Below are 18,252 nucleotides of genomic sequence, written 5' to 3' on the forward strand. Positions count from 1 at the left end.
CAAGGTCACTGTGTGTCCCCAGCCCCTACCTGAGCCACGGCAGGGTCCAGGTTGTTCATGATCATGTGCATGATGGCGGCGGCCGCTCTTGTCCGACTGGGGTACAGCTGGAGCGGGTAGGCCCTGGAAACGGGGTACAGTCACTGGGGTGGGCAGGCCCGGCTCCCTTTCCTGCTGACCTGCAGCGTCCACCACCAGCCCACGGTCTTTGGATGGAACCCACCCAGGGCCCTTGATCCCTGAGCCCCTTCCCCAGCCCTTTTTGATATTTTATTTACAGACAGGGTCTCGCTGAATGGCTCAGGGCCTTGCTAAGTGGTCGAGGCCGGCCTCCCACTGGCGATCCTCCTGCCTCGGCCTCCCCAGCTGCTGGGATGGCAGAGCCACCATGGCCGGCTCTGTTGCTCCTCAAATCGAACGGGAAGGATGGTCTGTGCCCATCATCACGCACCTCATCTGAATGGTGGGGCAGAAGCGGTACATGTAGATGTGCCCGTACAGCCGGAGCTCCTGGGCGAACTCCGGGGCCAGCAGCTTCTGGATGTCGGGTGGGAAGTAGCGTAGGGCGTTCCTCAGGGCCAGCTGGGCAGGGGACGGGGAGAGGCAGCTGGGGTGACGGGCCTTCTTCCCTTCCCACCTGGAATGGCTTCGCTCCTTCCCACTGACCCACTCTGGGACCTCCAGAGCCTCACCCTAGGCTTATAGGCAGGGTCACCTCCTCCAGGGAGGCCTCCCTGATTGCAGCCCCGTCCCCCATCATGCAGATAGAATGAGTTCCTCCTGCTCTGGCCCATCACAGACCATCTCTTGGCCTCAAGACTCTCAGCTGGAGGCTGGTGACTGGGAGGTGGGGAGCCGGGCTGCAAACTGAAAGGGAGGGCAGGCATCCTCCACCCCGTACCCACTGGGTGAGTGGCACAGCAGCTAGCTCCCTCTCCACTGCGCAGCCTCAGGCCAGGCACTGGGAGGAAGATTCCCCGATGCCAGGGCAGAGCCTGAAGCCAGGACCAAGGGGCCAAGGGAAAGGACAGCCCCAGACAGGCCATCAAGCAGCCCAAAGCCCCCTGCTCTCCAATCACTCTTCTCCCTTCTGCCTGCCGCGTTCCAGGTCCTGCCCCAGGACCTTTGCACTTACCCTCCTCCTCCCCATCTTCTCTTCAGGTCTCAGAGCAGTAATCTTGCCCCCCCCTTTTTTAATCCCCAGACCTCTGAATGTGAGGATTTTTTTGGAGGGGTACCAGGGATTGAACCCAGAGGCGCTGAACCCCTGAGCCCCGTCCCCAGCCCTGTTTTGCATTTTATTTAGAGACAGGGTCTCGCTGAGTTGCTGAGGGCCTCACTAAATGGCTGAGGCTGGCCTTGAACCTGTGGTCCTCCTGCCTCAGCCCCTGAGGTCACACCCACCTCTGGTTTCTTTTATTTCACTTTCTAACAACAAAAAAAGTTGACTTCCTTAAATCGATTTCCCAACCTGCCACTAGGTGGCCCCCGAGGTCCAAATGCACGGGACTGTCCAGTCTCCAGGCCACGTGGGCTTCATTCCTGGGCTGAACTTGACATTTCACTAAAGCCCTGGACAAGAAAGACCAGCTTCTAATTCCATAATGTTAATTTGTATCAAAAATGTTTTTCTTGGGGGACGAGGATACTGGGGATTGAACTCAGGGGTGCTCACCGCTGAGTCCCCTCCCCAGCCCTATTTTGCATTTTATTTAGGGACAGGGTCTCGTTGAGTTGCTCAGGGCCTCGCTGTTGCTGAAGCTGGCTTTGAACTCGCGATCCTCCTGCCTCAGCCTCCCGAGTTGCTGGGGTGGCAGGTGTCACGGATTTTGTTTTCTTTTTAAGGACATAGAGACAACCTGGGGGCATCTCAGCTGTACTGATGGCGTGTGGCCGGGCCTCAGTGGCTGAAGGTCCAGACACCGGCTCCCAGCAGGTAGGGGACCCAAGGGTAAAAAAGAGCAATCACCCGCTGGACACCTGGGAGCTGAGCCAGGTGGGCGGAGCCAAGTGGAGCCACGCCCCTGCGATGCTAGCCACACCCCCTGCAGTGCTAGCCCCGCCCCTGGAGTAAAAGCCCCGCCTCAGCAGCATCAGCCCCGCCCCCTCGGCGTCAGCCCCCCTGCGGCGTCAGCCCCGCCCCCGCGGTACCAGCCCCGCCCCCTGTGGCGTTAGCCCCGCCCACAGCCCCCTGAGCTCCCCAGGATCCCCCCTTCCATCCCTTTCCCAGCCCCTTCCCAGCTCCACCCAGCCCCAACCAGATCCCAGCGACCCTCAGCCACCCTCCAAGCACAACCCCGACTTTGGGTGGGGTTCAGGAGAAAGCCTAAGGGGCAGCCACCCCAGGGGGCTTTGTCTGGCAAATCGTGGGGTTCCTCTTTTCATCTTTGTGCTAATTTGTGTTTTCCACCTCCCCGCCCCTGTTTCTGAAGCCTTTGCGTCAAGAAAAAGGATCCCGGGTGCGGGGGGAGGCTGGGGCTGGAGGATGGCAAATTGGAGGCCAGTCTCAGCAATTTCCAGAGGCCCTAAGCAACTTAGTGAGACCCTGTCTCAAAAGGGTTGGGGACGGAGCTCAGTGGTTAAGAGTCCCTGGGTTCAATCCCTGGTACTACAAAAAAAGAAAAAATAGTAAATAACTGGGTGGAAAACTCTATATAGTGCCACACCACTGTCCCCAGCCCCCTTGTGCCCCTGGGTAGGATGCTCCGCAGCTTCTGTGCGCATGCGACAGGCTCCTAAGGCCAGTGTTTGGGACAGGGCAAGGTACACAGGCCCGCTGCTGGCTCTGGGTCATTTCACACCCAGCCTGTTTGTCCTCCCACTAGAGGTGGCCTGTGCGCCACCACTTGCTGGCCCTGTGACCTTGAGCTTCAAGATCGTCATCTGCAAAGGGTGATGGGGATTCCTGGCCCACATGGCCTGTCCCCCACTCCCCTGAGAGGGCCCAGCGGCTGGGTGAGGGACTGAGTAGGGGGTAGGAGTAGAGGGTCCCCGTGGCGCCATCTGAGGACACCTAGGGGACACTAGGTCCCCGCAGGCTCTGGCTGAGTCCTTACCTGCTCTTCTGCAGGGCTGAGGCCAGGGGTCCTGACGGGGGCGTGAGGCACCCCAGGCCAGCGTCCCCGGTTCTCTGGCAGGGGTCGCAGGGGCAGGCCCAAGCACAGCGCCTGGAGGCTGGACATGTCTGGCTGAGAGTCGAGGCCAGCGCTGTCGAGAGGCCAGGAGGAGACTGGGCAGTCAGAGGCCAGCAGGGTGGGGACCTGCAGCCTCAGGGCCACCTCCTCCAGCCCCTCATTGGGCCCAGGGCTGGGGGAAGGAGCCACGTGCAGGTCACCGGGGCAAGTCCTCTGGTCCCTGACTGATAGGCGGGCTGCCTGGGTGGTGACAGGGGGAGGGGCCGGCTTCCTACTGGGGACAGGCTGGATGGGGGTCCCCTGGTCCCTTCTAGTGGGGTGGCCTGGAGGGTGGTGCTTTGTGGAACATGACTCTGGGGAGCTGGTCAGGCTCCAAGGGGGGGTTGCTTTGGCAATCTTATGAGGGTGTGACACCACAGTCACAATCCCTGTTGACTCCCAGTGGTCCTGGGAAGGGACACCCGGGTGTGACTCCAGCTCAGCTCCTGACCAGGCCCGTGGCCTTTGGCCCTGTCCCTATCTATTAAGTGGGTGGTAATTAACTGCTCAGGTTGCAGGGGCAGGAAATGTCCAAACACCCTGTGAAGGGAACAACAATAAGGTCACTACTGGCTGTCACGTTCCTGGGCTTGATTTTTTTTTTTTTTTTTTGGTCCCAGGGATTGAACCCAGGGTGCTTAACCCCTGAGCCCGGTCCCCAGCCCTTTTTATATTTTATTGAGAGACAGGGTCTCACGGAACTGCTTAGGACCTTGCTAAGTGGCTGAGGCTGGCCTCCAACTCATGATCCTCCAGCCTCAGCCTCCCAAGCTGCTGGGATTGCTGGTATGCACCACCGTGCCCGGGTAAGCTGCCCATCTCTAACACACTTTATTTTCTCCATGTCACCATGCATATCCATCTGTCCCTATTTTCTATGTCTTCGTATGTAACATAAAGTCAATGAGAGCAGACGCTGTGACGGCCTCGTTCTTTCCACTGGTACCTGTGTATGTAGGGGGTTGCTATCTGTGGAAGGAATGAAAGAGGGACACTGTCTGTGGGGGGGACAGCAGATGCAGAAAGGAACTTCTCAGGGAAGTTCCAGAGACTCTGGGCCTCTAGCCAGGCCTCTGCACCAGAACCTTCCTGGTGGGTCTCCCCATCTCCAGGATCATCTCTGAACACGGAGAGGCTGAGATGTTGTTCTCAACTGTGGCCACCAGGTGGCAGCCTGGAGCCAGGAACGCAGCAGGACTCTAGGGGCTGGGAGGGCAGGTGGGAAAACTCAGGAATGGGGGTTAGGTGATAAGTGGGGTGGCAGGGGACATTGATGGCTTGAAAGCTCCGGGTCCTGGACCAATCTGGGGGTGACCGGGAGGTCACCAAGGTTGGAAGAGTACATGATAAGGAGTGTCTGGTTCTGTCTGTGAGCTGGATTTCCTGTCACTTGAGAACCATGATCACCACTTGAGGCCACATCTTCAAGCCACCACAACTATTATTTACTCAACCTTCTTCCTCTTCTTTATTTTGGGTCCCAGGGATTGAACCCAGGGGCCCTCGACCACTGAGCCCCATCCCCAGCCCTGTTTCATATTTTATTTAGAGTCAGGGTCTCCCTGTGTTGCTTAGGGCCTCGCTAAGTGGCTGAGGCTGGCCTCCACCTTGCAATCCTCCTGCCTCAGCCTCCCAAGCCACTGGGACTACAGGTGTGGGCCCGGCTCCTGCCTCTCTTTATCTTTCCAGGCAATTCCTGAGGACTTCCTGGTGCCTGAACTATTGCTGGTGACACAGATGAGGCCCAGCAGGATAGGGGGGCATGTCCCAGGGGGTCCCGTCCCCTTCCAGAGGCTGGGCAAGATCTGCAGGAGCCGGAACTCAGGCAGGATGCTGCCGTCTGGTCTGGAAGGTAGGGGACAGGACGGTCCTGGGGGGAAGAAGGGGCACTCTTGTGCCTGATCCTGGGGGTGGGGCTCTTGTAGGACTCAGGTCCAGGGGGCCACCCCCTTAGGCTCCTGGGCTCATCCTGACCAGCCCTGGGCGCCTGGCATGTAAGGAAACCAAATGTAAGGGACAGTAGCTGGGAGGGACCTGCTCCTCCCACGTCACTACTGGTGAAGTCTTCTTGTGACACCCCAGGGCGGGGACTTTCTGGCGACGAGTTCCCACCCGCCCAGCCTCTGCCCTGGGCGGGCTGCTGACCTACTCCGTGGGGGCGGAGTCCAAAGACTTGTGTCCCCACCTGCCATCGCCCGCCTCCCCAGTCCCCAGGCTCCGGGGGAACGCGCCACCGGGGCGGGCCGGGCGGGTCCTGGAGCCCCGCGCTGTGCAGCGGGCCTGTCGCCCCTGAGCGGTGCGACATGGGCAGGCGCTGCTCCTGGCGGCGACGCGCGTTGGTGGCCGCGGGTCTGGGCGCTGTGCTGCTGCTGCTGTGCGCCCTGCACCCTGGTGAGTGACGACCCCGGGTGAGTGACAGCCACCCCTGCGCGCTCCCAGTCCCAGCCCCCAGCCCCGCGTCGCCCATGGTGGCCTGTCCCCTGGAGATCGCGGGGCCAGCTGCTGTCCCCTCCGTGGCTCCGGAGGCAGGAGGAGGTGGAGGGCATTTGGCCACCCTGGAATGCGGTCCCCTGGAGGTAACCGATGGGAGCAGGACCGTCACCGCCAGGGGACACCGGACTCTCTTCAGTCCTCAGCTGTCCGTTTGAATCCTTGGCCCTGTCCCCTGGAGTCCCCTGCAGTCCACACCCTGGGAATACTGGGTGCTTCTCTGGACCCTCCCCCTCAGGTCTGGTCTGACTGGGAGAACTGGGCGGCCAGTCCCCACTGTGCAGTCCCCAGCCACTCCCTGGCCAGGGACAGGACAGCGTGTCCACCTGGAGTGCTCAGAGGTCCTCCTTGAAAATCTCCCAGCAGCCCATTTCATAGAGGAGGAAACTGAGGTCAGAGTGGACCACAGTGCCGATGGCTAAGTGGCAGCTGTGCAGTCTGTCTGCAGCTGGGGGTTACTCAGTGGCCTGATCTTGGTGACTGTCATTTCCCTGTGTGTGTGTGTGCGCGGGGGGGGGGGGGGGAATGTCGGGGGGTCTCTTCTGGCCTCCCCCATCCCCACTGTGGGCTCTGTGAAACCCCTGGGCCCTCCCAGACAGCTCTGTATCTCAGGGAGGGAGGGACAGCAGGACCCTGGGATCAGGGTGACCCGAGGAATGAGGCCCAGGGAGCACTTACCCAGGGAGGGACAGAGGGCCTGGGCTGCTGGCCTGAAGGCCACTCAACAAGTCCTGTTGAGTGAGGCTGTGTCTGTCACAGCCCACAGCAAAGTGCACTCAGCCCACACCCTGGTGGCCTTGGGGATGGCACCGAGCTACTGTGGCCTTGGGGTGAGGACCTGCCTGCTCTGGCCCTGCCTCACCTCTCCCTGGAACGGAGGCCAGGGCTGTGCTGGGGTCCAGGTGTGCAGAGCCAGGGGGGATCCTGGGGTACCTACTGGGCCTCTGCCCACTCCCCCGGCCCGTCTGTGACTCCCTCCATGACTGGATGAACCTGGGGCCTCTCTGGGCCCAGGAAGGAGCTGGAATCACCTATATATAGGGAGACAGGGCCTTGCTAAGTGGCTGAGGCTGGCTTTGAACTCGCGATCCTCCTGCCTCAGCCTCCCAAGCCACTGGGATAACTCGAGATCCTCCTGCCTCAGCCTCCCAAGCCGCTGAGTATGACAGGCACGCACCACCCTGCCCAGCTGTTTTTAATTTTTACTTTGAGACAGATCTCACCAACCTGCTGAGGCTGGCTTCCAACCTGTGAATCCCCTGCCCCAGCTTCCCAAGTCACCGGGTCACCTTCTGGGTTCTGACCCTTCTGACGTCCCTCCTCTCGGAGCAGAACCTGGGAGAGTGGCTTGTGTGGGATAAGGAAGACAGAGGTGACACTTGCCAGGTGCTGTGACACACAACTGTAATTCCTGTGACGAGGGAGGCTGAGGCAGGAGGATTGGGAGTTGGAGGCCAGCCTCAGCAACTCAGGGAGACCCTGTCTCTAAATAAAACACAAACTATGGCTGGGGATGTGGCTCAGTGGTTAAGGCCCTGTGTTCACGGAGATGTCCTTCCACATCGTCCTTCCTGGAGAGGCTGAGGGAAGGGACCCAGGGACCTCAGGTGCTAGAGACAATGGGCATCCTGAGACCCTGAGCAGAACAGGGTCTTGGAGACTCTGCGGGGGAGCCCTGCAGTGTAGGTGGTGCTGGTCAGCCGGGCTGTGGGGTGGCTGTCTGCTCGCCGGGTCTTGCAACACTGCCACCAGCCACAACTTATTAACTGGAAACTGGGTGGTGTGACCTTTGTCCACAGCACGGGGAGTCTCCAGATAACCTGTCCCCCACCCATGGTGGCCTCTCCTGGTCTCTTTGACATCCTGCTTCCTCCCCCAACCCCTCCCCTGCCTCCTGTTTCTCAGTTTTCAAAGCAAAAACGCCCTCCTCTCCTCTGCATGGCCCCTGGTGGCTGCCCTGGGTCACCCAGCCTGAGCTCAGGCCCAGGCCTGTCCCCTCTAGGAGGGACTTGGAGCTGAGGACCCTGGCCCAGGCAATCCAGGGAACGGGAGTGGGGTCCCCTGTTGTGGTCCTGCTGCAGGGTCTCTGGGGGAGCTTCAGGGCACCCCTCTTTAGATCCTCTGTCCTGTCTGTCCCCCTCCATGGCCAGCCTGCCTATCCGCTGTGGTCTGGGTGCTGGGCGGGCGTGGGTGTGGGCAGGGCTGGACCTGCCCTGTAATCAGTGGCCACAGCTATTCTGGACTTTTCTCTGTTGCCTGACCCCTTGTCGCCGCTGCCTGCTGGCCCTTGGGGACTGCTGTAGGCTGTGATCTGCCCAGGAAATAGAAGGCCCTGGGCAAGGGAGGTGCATCCGGTCCAAATTGCAGGGCCCGGGAATAGATGGGCTGCTCCCCAGAGCTGCCCACTCCCCAGCTGTGGCCCTGGACACACCCCTTCACTGAGTGGCTTCAGGCTAGAGGGGCAACTCTCATCTGCAAAATGACAAGAAGGACCCGCCTTCTCTCTGGGTGGTGAGGCACCCCCCGCCCCGGGGCCACACAAGCTCAGCCAGGGGACAGCTGCTGTAGGAGGCCAGCAGCCGTGGCCACCTGGGGCCTCTCCCGGCTCTGAGGGACCATCCAACATGGCTGCCCTCTCCTGATGAGCGTGTTGTTCTGGGAAGGCAACCACAGGTCCCCCAGAGGTCCCTGAGTCCTGGTCTGGTGACAGAAATCCAAGTTCTAGAACCATCCATGACCCCCAAGGGTCTCAGGCAGGCCTCTGCCTCCTCCCAGTGACCTGGTCACAGGGGAGCCGGGCTCTTGTTCCGGGGACACATGGCATCGTCTGGGGTGTGGAGGGAGCCTGAAACATGTGTTTCGAGACAGGGTCTCGCTAAGTGGCTGAGGCTGGCCTCCAACTCACAATCCTCCTGCCTCGGCCTCCCAAATGAATAAAAAGGGCTGGGGACGTGGCTCAGTGGTTAAGTGCCCCTGGGTTCAATCCCTGGTACCAAATTATTCTATTGTGTTAGGGAGACCAAGGAAAATAGCAATGAGATTATGTTCCCAAGTCCCAGATGTGTCCAGACCCCCGAGTCCACGGCTCGCTCACCTCATGTGGCACTGACACCTAGTCCCTGTATCCCCACAGCATTTGAAAACACAGCCCTGGGCTCCATTTGGCTCAGAGGGGAGAAGAAGAGTCCTCTGCAGTTACTCTATGACCTGGACCAGGTAGGTGGACAGAGCCAATCCCACCGCTGCACCCCCAGCTATGGGGACCCAGAGCGCCTGCGTTTACCTGCTGTTAACAGGGACTGGACCCTGGGGCATGGGTGGTCTTGCTCCTTAGCTCAGGCTTTGTCCAGTGAGTGACAAGGGCAGGTCTTGAGGATACACTGAGACCCCTGGGGTCTCCACCCACCCTTTCTGCCATCCCTCATCCCTCCCGCCCCAGAATTTTAGGAGCCCCACCCTCTTCTTGGCCTCCAGCAGAGGACCATGCGACCCACTGCGCATGCTCGTAGGTCGGGTGCCCACACTCAGCTCCCAGCGCGCATGCGCGCACGCACCCCCACCAGTCCCTGTGCGCTGCTTGTTGATTTAGGCTGGAGTTACAGCCGGAAAAGCCCATTGGAAGTTGAAAATATCTTTTATTTTATTTTATTTTATTTTTTGCACCAGGGATTGAACCCAGGGGTGCTTAACCACTGAGCCCCATCCTCAGCCCTTTTTAAATTTTAATTTTTATTTTAAAAATGTTTTGGTACCGGGGATTGAACGCAGGGACACTCAACCACTGAGCCATGTCCCCAGACCTTTTTAAAGATTTTTAATTTAGAGACAGGGTCTTGCTCAGTTGCTAAGGGCCTTGCTAAGTTGCTGAGGCTGGCCTTGAACTCGTGATCCTCCCGTCTCAGCCTCCCGAGCCTCTGGGATGACAGACTCGCGCCATCGCACCTGGCACAGAGAGGCCATTGGACATTAATCTGCTCTCGTCCGGTCCATATCCATTCTGAGCGCCCCTCCCGATACTTGCGGGCGTCTCCAGCGCACGCGATTGGTCCCGTCCTTCTGGGAGCCTCAGCCGGGTTAGGTCCCCGTTGGCCCAGCTCCATGTCCAGGTCCGATTCTGCGGCTGGGATCCTCGGCCGCGATCGGTGCCAGGCCCGGGGTCTAGTCCAGGTGCCCGAGTCCCCGGGCGCGCCCCATCGGGTAGCCCCGGGGCCCGGGAGCTCACTGGGGCCAGCAGCTCTGACGCGTGTCCCTGTCGCCCGCAGGGTCCGCTCTCGGCCCTGGCGGAGGTGCACCGGCAGCGTCGCGATCTGCTGCGCCGCGCCTGCAGCCGCCACACGCGCCGGCAGCGGCTGCTGCAGCCGGAGGACCTGCGGCACGTGCTGGTGGACGACGCGCACGGGCTGCTCTACTGCTACGTGCCCAAGGTGGCCTGCACCAACTGGAAGCGCGTGCTGCTGGTGCTGAGCGGCCGCGCCCGCGGCGATCCGCGCGCCATCCCCGCGCACGAAGCGCACGCGCCGGGCCGCCTGCGCTCGCTGGCCGACTTCAGCCCCTCCGAGGTCAACCGGCGCCTGCGCGCCTACCTGGCCGTGCTGTTCGTGCGCGAGCCCTTCGAGCGCCTGGCGTCCGCCTACCGCAACAAGCTCGCGCGACCCTACAGCGCCACCTTCCAGCGACGCTATGGCACGCGCATCGTGCGGCGCCTGCGTCCCGGCGCCCAGCCCGAGGCGCTGACCCGCGGCCACGATGTGCGCTTTGCCGAGTTCCTGGCCTACCTGCTGGACCCGCGCACGCGGCGCGACGAGCCCTTCAACGAGCATTGGGAGCGTGCCCACGCGCTCTGCCACCCGTGTCGCCTGCGCTATGACATCGTGGGCAAGTTCGAGACTCTAGCCGAGGACGCGGCTTTCGTGCTGGGCCTGGTGGGCGCCCCGGACCTGCGCTTCCCCGCGCCTCCGCGACCCCGGGCGGTGCCCGCGCGCGATCTGGCTGCGCGCCTCTTCCAGGACATCAGCCCCTTCTACCAGCGGCGCCTCTTCGATCTGTACAAGATGGACTTCCTGCTCTTCAACTACTCGGCCCCCTCCTACCTGCGGCTGCACTAGTGCCCCCCGGGGTGGCCGCAGGAAGGGCAGTGCTGTCCCCGCAGAGCCTGGGACGTGGCGGCTGCGTCTGGGTCTGCAATGGGCCCGAGAAAGACCCCTCCTTTGAGAACCATTGTGAACACACCGAGCCAGCCAAGTGGGGACAGGTCCCCCGTGGCCAGATGGCTGTGGACCACAGGTGGCTGTGGACCTGTCACCCTGCCTCTGCCTGTTTCTTCTACCTGCTCCAGGTGACAGGTACCTTCCCAAGCCGCTCGGGTGGCCAAGAGTTTATAATCCATTTTTGAGTTTTTAGGCTGCAAGTGGCCAATTTGGGGGTCAAATCTGCCCCCATCCTGCTCATGGGGCCATAGAGCAGAATGGTACCATGTGGCTCTTGGTGGCCCCAACCAGTGCCCTTGCCTACCTCACCCACTCGGGCAAGGACAGACTTGGCCAAGGGGAGAATATCTCCATTGGCCAGCGTCACGTTAGGGCCACTCGTGGATCGAGTGAGCTGCCTTCCACTCCGCGGGTCACAGATGGGTCCCCTGTGGCTGGCCCCTCCGGAGTCCCCCTGTGATCTCAGTCTTTCCAGATACTAGGTCTTTCTGGGTGCCAGAGGAGCCCTGGGCGCACCTTGGTGGCAGATTACATAGGACATGGGTGGGGCTGGGGGTGGAGGAGTTCTGTTTTAGAAATAAAAGTGTTTTGTTACTTTTTGATTGGATGGAGTTTTTCTGCCTCTCTGGTGCCTTTGCTGAGGGGACCTGGGGCTGCCACATCTTGGGCAAATCCCCGGATTTCCCTTGCTGCCGAGTGGCCTTAGAAGTCCAGATGGCCATGAGGGTTGGGAGGACAGTGGTGGCAGAACCTGGTTTACATCTGCAGTGGTCCCCAGGTGTGCAGAGGGGGTGCCCTGGGGCAGCAGGAGTGCTAAGTGCAGGTATGTCCAGTGACAACATGGAGACAGTCTCATCTTTCACTCTGACCAGGCTAAGGATTCAACACCAGACCAGCTCAGCCAAGCCCTGTCCTTAGCACAACTGTGTGTGTGTGTGTGTGTGCGTGTGTGTGATTGGGTACGGGTGTGTGGGGCCTTTGAGGACTGCAGGGAACCGGGCGATTCTGGAAGATTCTTCCTAGTGTCCTCTTTGGCTGTCCTCGGAGCCGCCTCCCCAGCCCTGTTTTGCATTTTATTGAGAGACAGGGTCTCACTGAGTAGCTTAGGGCCTCGCTTTGGATGAGGCTGACTTTGGACTCACGATCCTCCTGCCTCAGCCTCCCGAGTCGCTGGGATGACAGGCGTGTGCCACTGAGCCTCTGGGCCTCTTAATCTGTCTTGTAGATCATTCCAAATCAATATACAGAGTTGGTTCTTCACTTTTAAAGTCTACGCAGTATGTCGGAGGTAGGTGTAGATATCAGTAGTGTCCTACTAGTAGTGTTTGGTTGGTTTGAGGTCATTCACTATCTCTGACAGTACTGGAGTGGCTAGCATGTCCTATCATCTTGACCTCCATGTGGATTTGGATCAAGACCTTAGTGACATTTGCTTTATTTCTCTTTTTTCTTTTCTGGTCCTGGGGATTGAACCCAGGGGTGCTTCACCACTGAGCCCCATCCCCATCCCCAGCCCTTTTTATATACAGGGTTTCACGAAGTTGCTTAGGGCCTCACTCAGTTGCGGAGGCTGGCCTCCAACTTTGGGTCCTCCTGCCTCAGCCTCCAGAGACATGTGCTTTCTTCCTGAGCCTCACACCAGTCCTGCAAGACATAATGAGCCCACGTCTACACACGAAAAAAGAGAGACTCCGAGACAGTGACCAGTCCACGCAGAAGTGGGATTTCGATGTACAAAGTTTATTACTATGTACACGTGTGGTAGGTGTGGATCCTGGGGAGGCAGAGAGGTCCTGGACTCCCGAGGCTATCAGGGCTTTCCCCTGGAGACATCTCTGCGGCTGCTGCCCAGAAAGTGCCGAGGAGAAGGTGGCTGTGAGGAAGGTCACCACAGACCTGGGGGCATTAGGAGAAGCCCCTTGATGGCTGATTTGCTTCCCTGAGCCAGGGGTCTTTAGTGTCACCGTGCAGAGGGAATGGCGGGTGTCTGGCTTGCTTGGGGAAGCGGAGGCTCAGTAACTTGAGTTCCCAAAGGTGGCACTGGGGTGGCGGTGGGGGCGGAGGGTAGATGCTGGGTGATGCGGTGTGCTGCGGAGCCCCGAGCCTAGGGAGCCAGCCACAGCCACACCTCACCCCAGGGACAGCAGACGTGGTCACCTCAGGGTGGTTCCAACCTGTCCTGTCCCTCCCACCGAGCCTGGCGACCTGCTGGCTGCCCAGGAAGGCCAGAGCGCACCGCAGGCTCACCTCCTGTGGCCATCAACACCCAAGCCCAGACCTGGCAGGTCCCTGTGGCCTCCTGTGCCCCCTGCCCGGTGCTCGGCTGGGGGTCCTCAAGTGCTACCCATGCACGAGGTGATGGGCAGGGACACCTCTCTTCGCCAGACCCCTTCTAGGGCACCCTCTTTAGTAGCTACATGTGGGGACATGTTGGCTGGCACTCACCGCCCTGGGGGACCCACCCACTGCCTGTCTCTTAGGGATGGAAAGTGGCCTGTCCCTCTCTCTAAGAAGGACCTTACGTTATTCCCTCCTGGGGCGTCGACATGTCAAGTCCCCCGGCCCCTCCTTCCCCAAGCTCCGTGACGCCCCCCCTGGTATTCGCTCCCTGCCCTTCTCTGAAGGCCGGCCCAGGGGGAGGCCCAGATGGGAGGCCAGAAATGGGGGGACAAGGTGGGGACCCTCTTCCATATGTAGCCACCAGGCACTAGACGGATCCCATTTCACCCACGTGGGGGTTCCATTCAGGGTCTGTGGAAGGACTTGGGGACCTGATGGTCCTGCGGCTGCATAAAAGGGGACAGTGGGACTTGGGGGCAGAGGCCAAGGTGCACGCTGAGTGGGAGAGGCCAGGGCACCGGGTGGGGTTGGGGCACCAGGAGGCTGGGGTGCAGACCTTTGTCCCAGATCCTAGGGTTCATGCCACACTGTCCCCTGCAAGTGACAGGTGTGTGTCTGGGGTGTGTGTCCGGGATGGCTCTTTCCCATACTGCGCCCTGGGCGGGCCTGTGGTCACTGGAGGGCTGCCCGGGCAGGACTCACCCTGGGACGGGGATGGACCTGGTAGCCACCAGCTTCTTCTGCAGGGGCAGCAAGTCCCTCGGGCGGGTGTTCCTGCTGTCCCAGACTTTCAGGGACTCGGTGGTGGGCTCTGTCAGCCACGAGAACCTGCAACACGCGTCCTTGCGTCCTTGTGTGGAGGCGGCCCCCCGAAGGCGCGCTCGTTCTTCTGGAACTTTCTACCTGCTGGGCACCCTTCCGCATGCTTGGCCTGGGCACCTCTCTGGAGGCCCCTCAGCCTGGGCTGGGACGAGGCGGGGGCCAGTGGGCAACAAGGCAGCTCCAGGCTGTCTGCACAGCAGGGCTCCTAGGGCCTGGATGCGGGGGACTCTGTCCCTGGGACGCCCTGGAATGCCCTGGTGGTGGGGCCGGGGGCACAGGGGACCTGGGGGTCTGGGCTTCGGGTACCTGTATGGAAAGCTGTTGGTGAATCTGTCTTGGGCCTTGCTCTTGGGTTTCTTATGTTGGGGACACTTCTTGTGGGTCCTCGGTTCCATGGTGCAGGGTGTCAGGATGGGACCCTCTTAGCCATGGCTGCAAGGCAAGGGAGGGATGACCTCTAGGGAAGGGCAGGGATGGGACAGGAGGGCTTCAGGTGGGTCCTGGACTCCGTGGCCTCAGAAAGTTTGGGTGGCCAGAACCCAGAGGTCCCTCAAAGCCATTCCATGGTGGCCATCCTCATTGCCGACGTCGGGGGGACGGGCCTAGCACCTTGACTCCTTCGGCTTCCTGGGGACAGGAGTCCGGGGCAGCCCTCTGGCCCCATGAGCATCCATCCTGGATCATCTCTACCAATGGCCACTCGCTGCCCCCCAAACTGACTTGGGGCTGTCCTTCCCGGCCACATGGGCTGCTGGAGCTCACCAGGCAGCCCCGTCCCCAAATCTGAGCGCGACCACAGCGGGACGTGGGTCAGAAAGTCCAGGAAGGACAACGGGAGGGTCGCTATGGTCTCCCCAAGGATGGGCCCCTGGCCACAGGCCTCCCTCGGGAGGCTCAGCCGGAAGGGAGGCCCAGCCCCAGGGGGGGACCTCAAGCAGACGCCAGCTCACTGCGCTCTAGTTAGGAGAGGCCACAGGGGCGGACATTGACCATGGTCCTCACTGTCACCCCACGGAGGGAACCTGCACTCCATGGCTCTGGCCAGGCAGGGCCCATAGAAGCCTCTGAGGTCACAATCAGGGCAGTAGCTGGATCCTGGGGTTTGCTGGCCCAGGGAGTGACCATGGACAGCAGCGAGCGGGTGGAGGCATCACTGTGGCTGACCTGTCCTGGCGGACCTTGTCCTGACCCGAGCTCCAGCCAGCCCCCAGGTACCACCAGGCCGGGGTCTGGCCTGGACCTTGGGCTCTGCAGCTTGAATTCCTGTGTCCTGCCCCTCTGCTTCCCAGTGACCGTCATGTGCCAGGGGACACCGTTAGTACCACCTCAAGGGCTATGGGGGACATCGGATGTGGTCACACATGTCACATGCCCCCAGCCGGGCTCTCCAGGAGACTTTTAAAGGTAAGTAAATCGGGATGTTTCAGGGGACCTCACCAGGGCTGTGCAAATCTTCAGCTTCACTTTAGGTTTGCCCATTTCCCCTCTGGGCCGGAGGATCCTGCCAGATCCTAGACAGTGGCTTGAAACGCACACCAGGAAAGGACATCTTTGGTGACACACGCACTGGCTGGGGTCACAGGGGGCTCAGACACTCCCTCGGGTAGCCCACTTGTTTCCGTGAATAGATTCTGGAAACTTCTTCTTCCACCATTTTCTTTTCTTTTTTTTTTTTAAAGAGAGAGTGATAGAGGGAGAGAGAGAGAGAGAATTTTTAATATTTATTTTTTAGTTCTCGGCGGACACAACATCTTTGTTGGTACGTGGTGCTGAGGATCGAACCCGGGCCGCACGCATGCAAGACGAACGCGCTACCGCTTGAGCCACATCCCCAGCCCCCACCATTTTCCAAACTGTCACTCCACTTCTTTCATTTTTAGTGGTTGAGTAGATTCCATGATATGGACACACCACCGTTTGCTTAATCATTCACTCATCGAAGGACATTTTTGGTCCTTCGCACTTTGGGGCCGTTGAGAATAAAGCGGGTTGGGTGTGGTGGCTCAGGACTGGTAATCCTAGCTACCCGGGAGGCTGAGGCAGGAGGATCGTACGTCTGAGGCCAGCCTCAGCAACTTAGCCAGGACCCTGTCTCAAAATGAAAATTTAAAAAGGACTGGGGGTGAGGCTCAGTGGTAGAGGCCCCCTGGGTTCCATCCCCCCAGTACAAAAGAAAAAAACAATAAAGAGATGTAAAATGTTCACACATACACACACAGAAATAAACACAAACCTTCATTTCTCTGGGATAAATGCCTATCCATTGAGTTTTCATTTCCACTATCAAAAGGTAGGATTTTAGGGCTGGGGCTGGGGCTCAGTGGTAGAGCACTTGCCGAGCATGCATGAGGCACTGGGTTCGATTCTCAGCACCACATGTAAATAAGTAAATAAAATGAAGGTCCATCAGCAAATAATAAAAATATTAAAAAATCATGGAGGATTTTCGGAGAATTCTGAAACTAGTATCACCCTAAAGCCAAAAGCAGACAAAGACCCATCAGGGAAAGGAAACTTTCGACCAATATCTTTCATGAACACAGATGTAAACATTCTTAAAAAAATATATTGGCCAACTGCATACGAAAATACATGAAAGAGAGAGCGCACCATGATCAAGTGGGGTTCATCCTAGGAATGTAAGGTTGGCTTAACATACAGAAATCAATCAATGTGACTCACCACATCAAAAGACTTAAAGGCAATTGTCACATGATTATCTCAATCGATGCAGAAAAGGCATTTAACAAAGTGCGGCACCCATTCATGTCAGAAAACCTAGGAATAGAAGGAACATCCCTCATAATGTAAAGACTGCGTATGAAAAACCCAAGCCAACTGTGAATGGAGAAAACTGAAAGCATCTCTTCTAAAGGCAGGAGCAAGGCACGGATGCCCACCTTCACCACGCCTATTTAACACACAGTCCTTGAAACGCTAGCCAGAGCGATTAGGCACGAAAAGGAAATTAAAGGGATCCAAACAGGAAAAGAAGAGCTTAAATCATCTCTGTTTGCCAACACCACAATCTTGTCTTTAGAACACTCCAAAACCCCCACCAGATTCCTAGAACTCATAAATGAATTCAGCAAAGTATCAGAATGAAACATCAACAGCAGATTCATCATTGGAGTAGAGGAATGTGAGTGTTTTAAAAGTGCCCCCCCCCCCAGTGAGCTACAGTTTCCGTGCAATCCTTATCACAAGGCCAGTGATATTATTCACGGAAGCAGAAAAAGATCCTAAAAATTCATGTAGAGATGCAAAAGACCTGGAGTAACCAAAGCCATCTTGAACAAAAGGAAGAAGTCAGAGGACATCACCGTACCTCGTTTCAAAACTTACCACAAATCCACAGTAGTTAAGACAGCAGGGTATGGACATAGAAACAGACACGCAGACCAACGGAACAGGCCAGAAATGCACCCACACACCTACAGCCAAATGATTCTCAAGAAAGTCTCCCCAGACGTACAGAGGATAAAATACTGCCTTCTTTATTAAATGGTACCAGGAAGACTGGATTAACATGGTAGACTGAAAAGCGACCTGCTCTCTCTCAAGCCACCCCGGAATCACACTAAGATGGGTCAAGGACCAACACGTAGGATCTGAAACTGTAGAAGGACATGGGTACATGTAGGTTTTCTGGTAGGACTTCCAAAGCGCAGAAAACAAAAGCAGAGCCAACACTAGATCTTCAGCTCCCTGCCCAGGGCCCGTGTGATCTCCAAAGGGCTTAAGGGTCTCCTTACAATGACCCTGCTGGGTGCAGCACACAGGCCTCTCGGCAGGCAGCGCTTAGCAGGCAGCCCTCATCCCTGGCATCTCTGCCCTCCTGAACCCCCTTAGCAGCCCTGCTCCCCTCTCACTGCTGCGTCCACCTCTTCTGCTACTAGTGAGGACTCTGACATTGCGCACACTAAGCTGCATCGTACGAGCAGTGCACCTGCCGTTTCTTCTCCGAGGAGAGTCTTCTCCATGAGCCTAGAATCCTATTGGTAAATACAATGGGGAAAGGTTTGCAAAACAAAATAGACAGAAGGGATGTGGGAGGCCAGACAGGTCCTGCTTGGTTCATGAGTGTGTGGCTCCCTCTCGTTCAGCGAGGAGGTCCCCAGAACAGGGTAGAGGAGCAGGAGGCTTTGGGACTGTGGGCTCCGAGCTCTACCTTATGGTGCAAGTCGAGGAGGAGAAATGGGTTCATCAGGGAGAGTAGG

At 58.6% G+C, this 18,252-nt stretch overlaps 2 protein-coding genes across 2 annotated transcripts in view; one reads left to right on the plus strand and one right to left on the minus strand.

The window, feature by feature from the left end:
• UROC1 (urocanate hydratase 1) overlaps window positions 1-3,197 on the minus strand; it is a gene marked incomplete at its 3' end in the record, with an annotated part of 24,009 nt that extends 20,812 nt beyond the window's left edge. Inside the window, 3 exon segments of the mRNA XM_081276286.1 lie at window positions 30-123; window positions 452-582; window positions 3,057-3,197. Coding sequence (XP_081132412.1) covers window positions 30-123; window positions 452-582; window positions 3,057-3,182 — 351 coding nt within the window. The 5' untranslated portion in view covers window positions 3,183-3,197.
• Window positions 3,198-5,476: 2,279 nt separating this feature from the next.
• Window positions 5,477-10,768, plus strand: CHST13 (carbohydrate sulfotransferase 13; the record flags this gene model as incomplete). The annotated part of the gene is made up of 3 exons (XM_081276289.1): window positions 5,477-5,564; window positions 8,797-8,879; window positions 9,926-10,768. The coding sequence occupies 3 exons, from the start codon at window positions 5,477-5,479 to the stop codon at window positions 10,766-10,768; spliced, it is 1,014 nt and encodes a 337-aa protein (XP_081132415.1).
• Window positions 10,769-18,252: the final 7,484 nt, after the last annotated feature.

Source organism: Spermophilus citellus (assembly GCF_964194105.1).
Source record: "Spermophilus citellus genome assembly, chromosome: 19".
NCBI classification, from domain to species: Eukaryota; Metazoa; Chordata; class Mammalia; order Rodentia; family Sciuridae; genus Spermophilus; species Spermophilus citellus.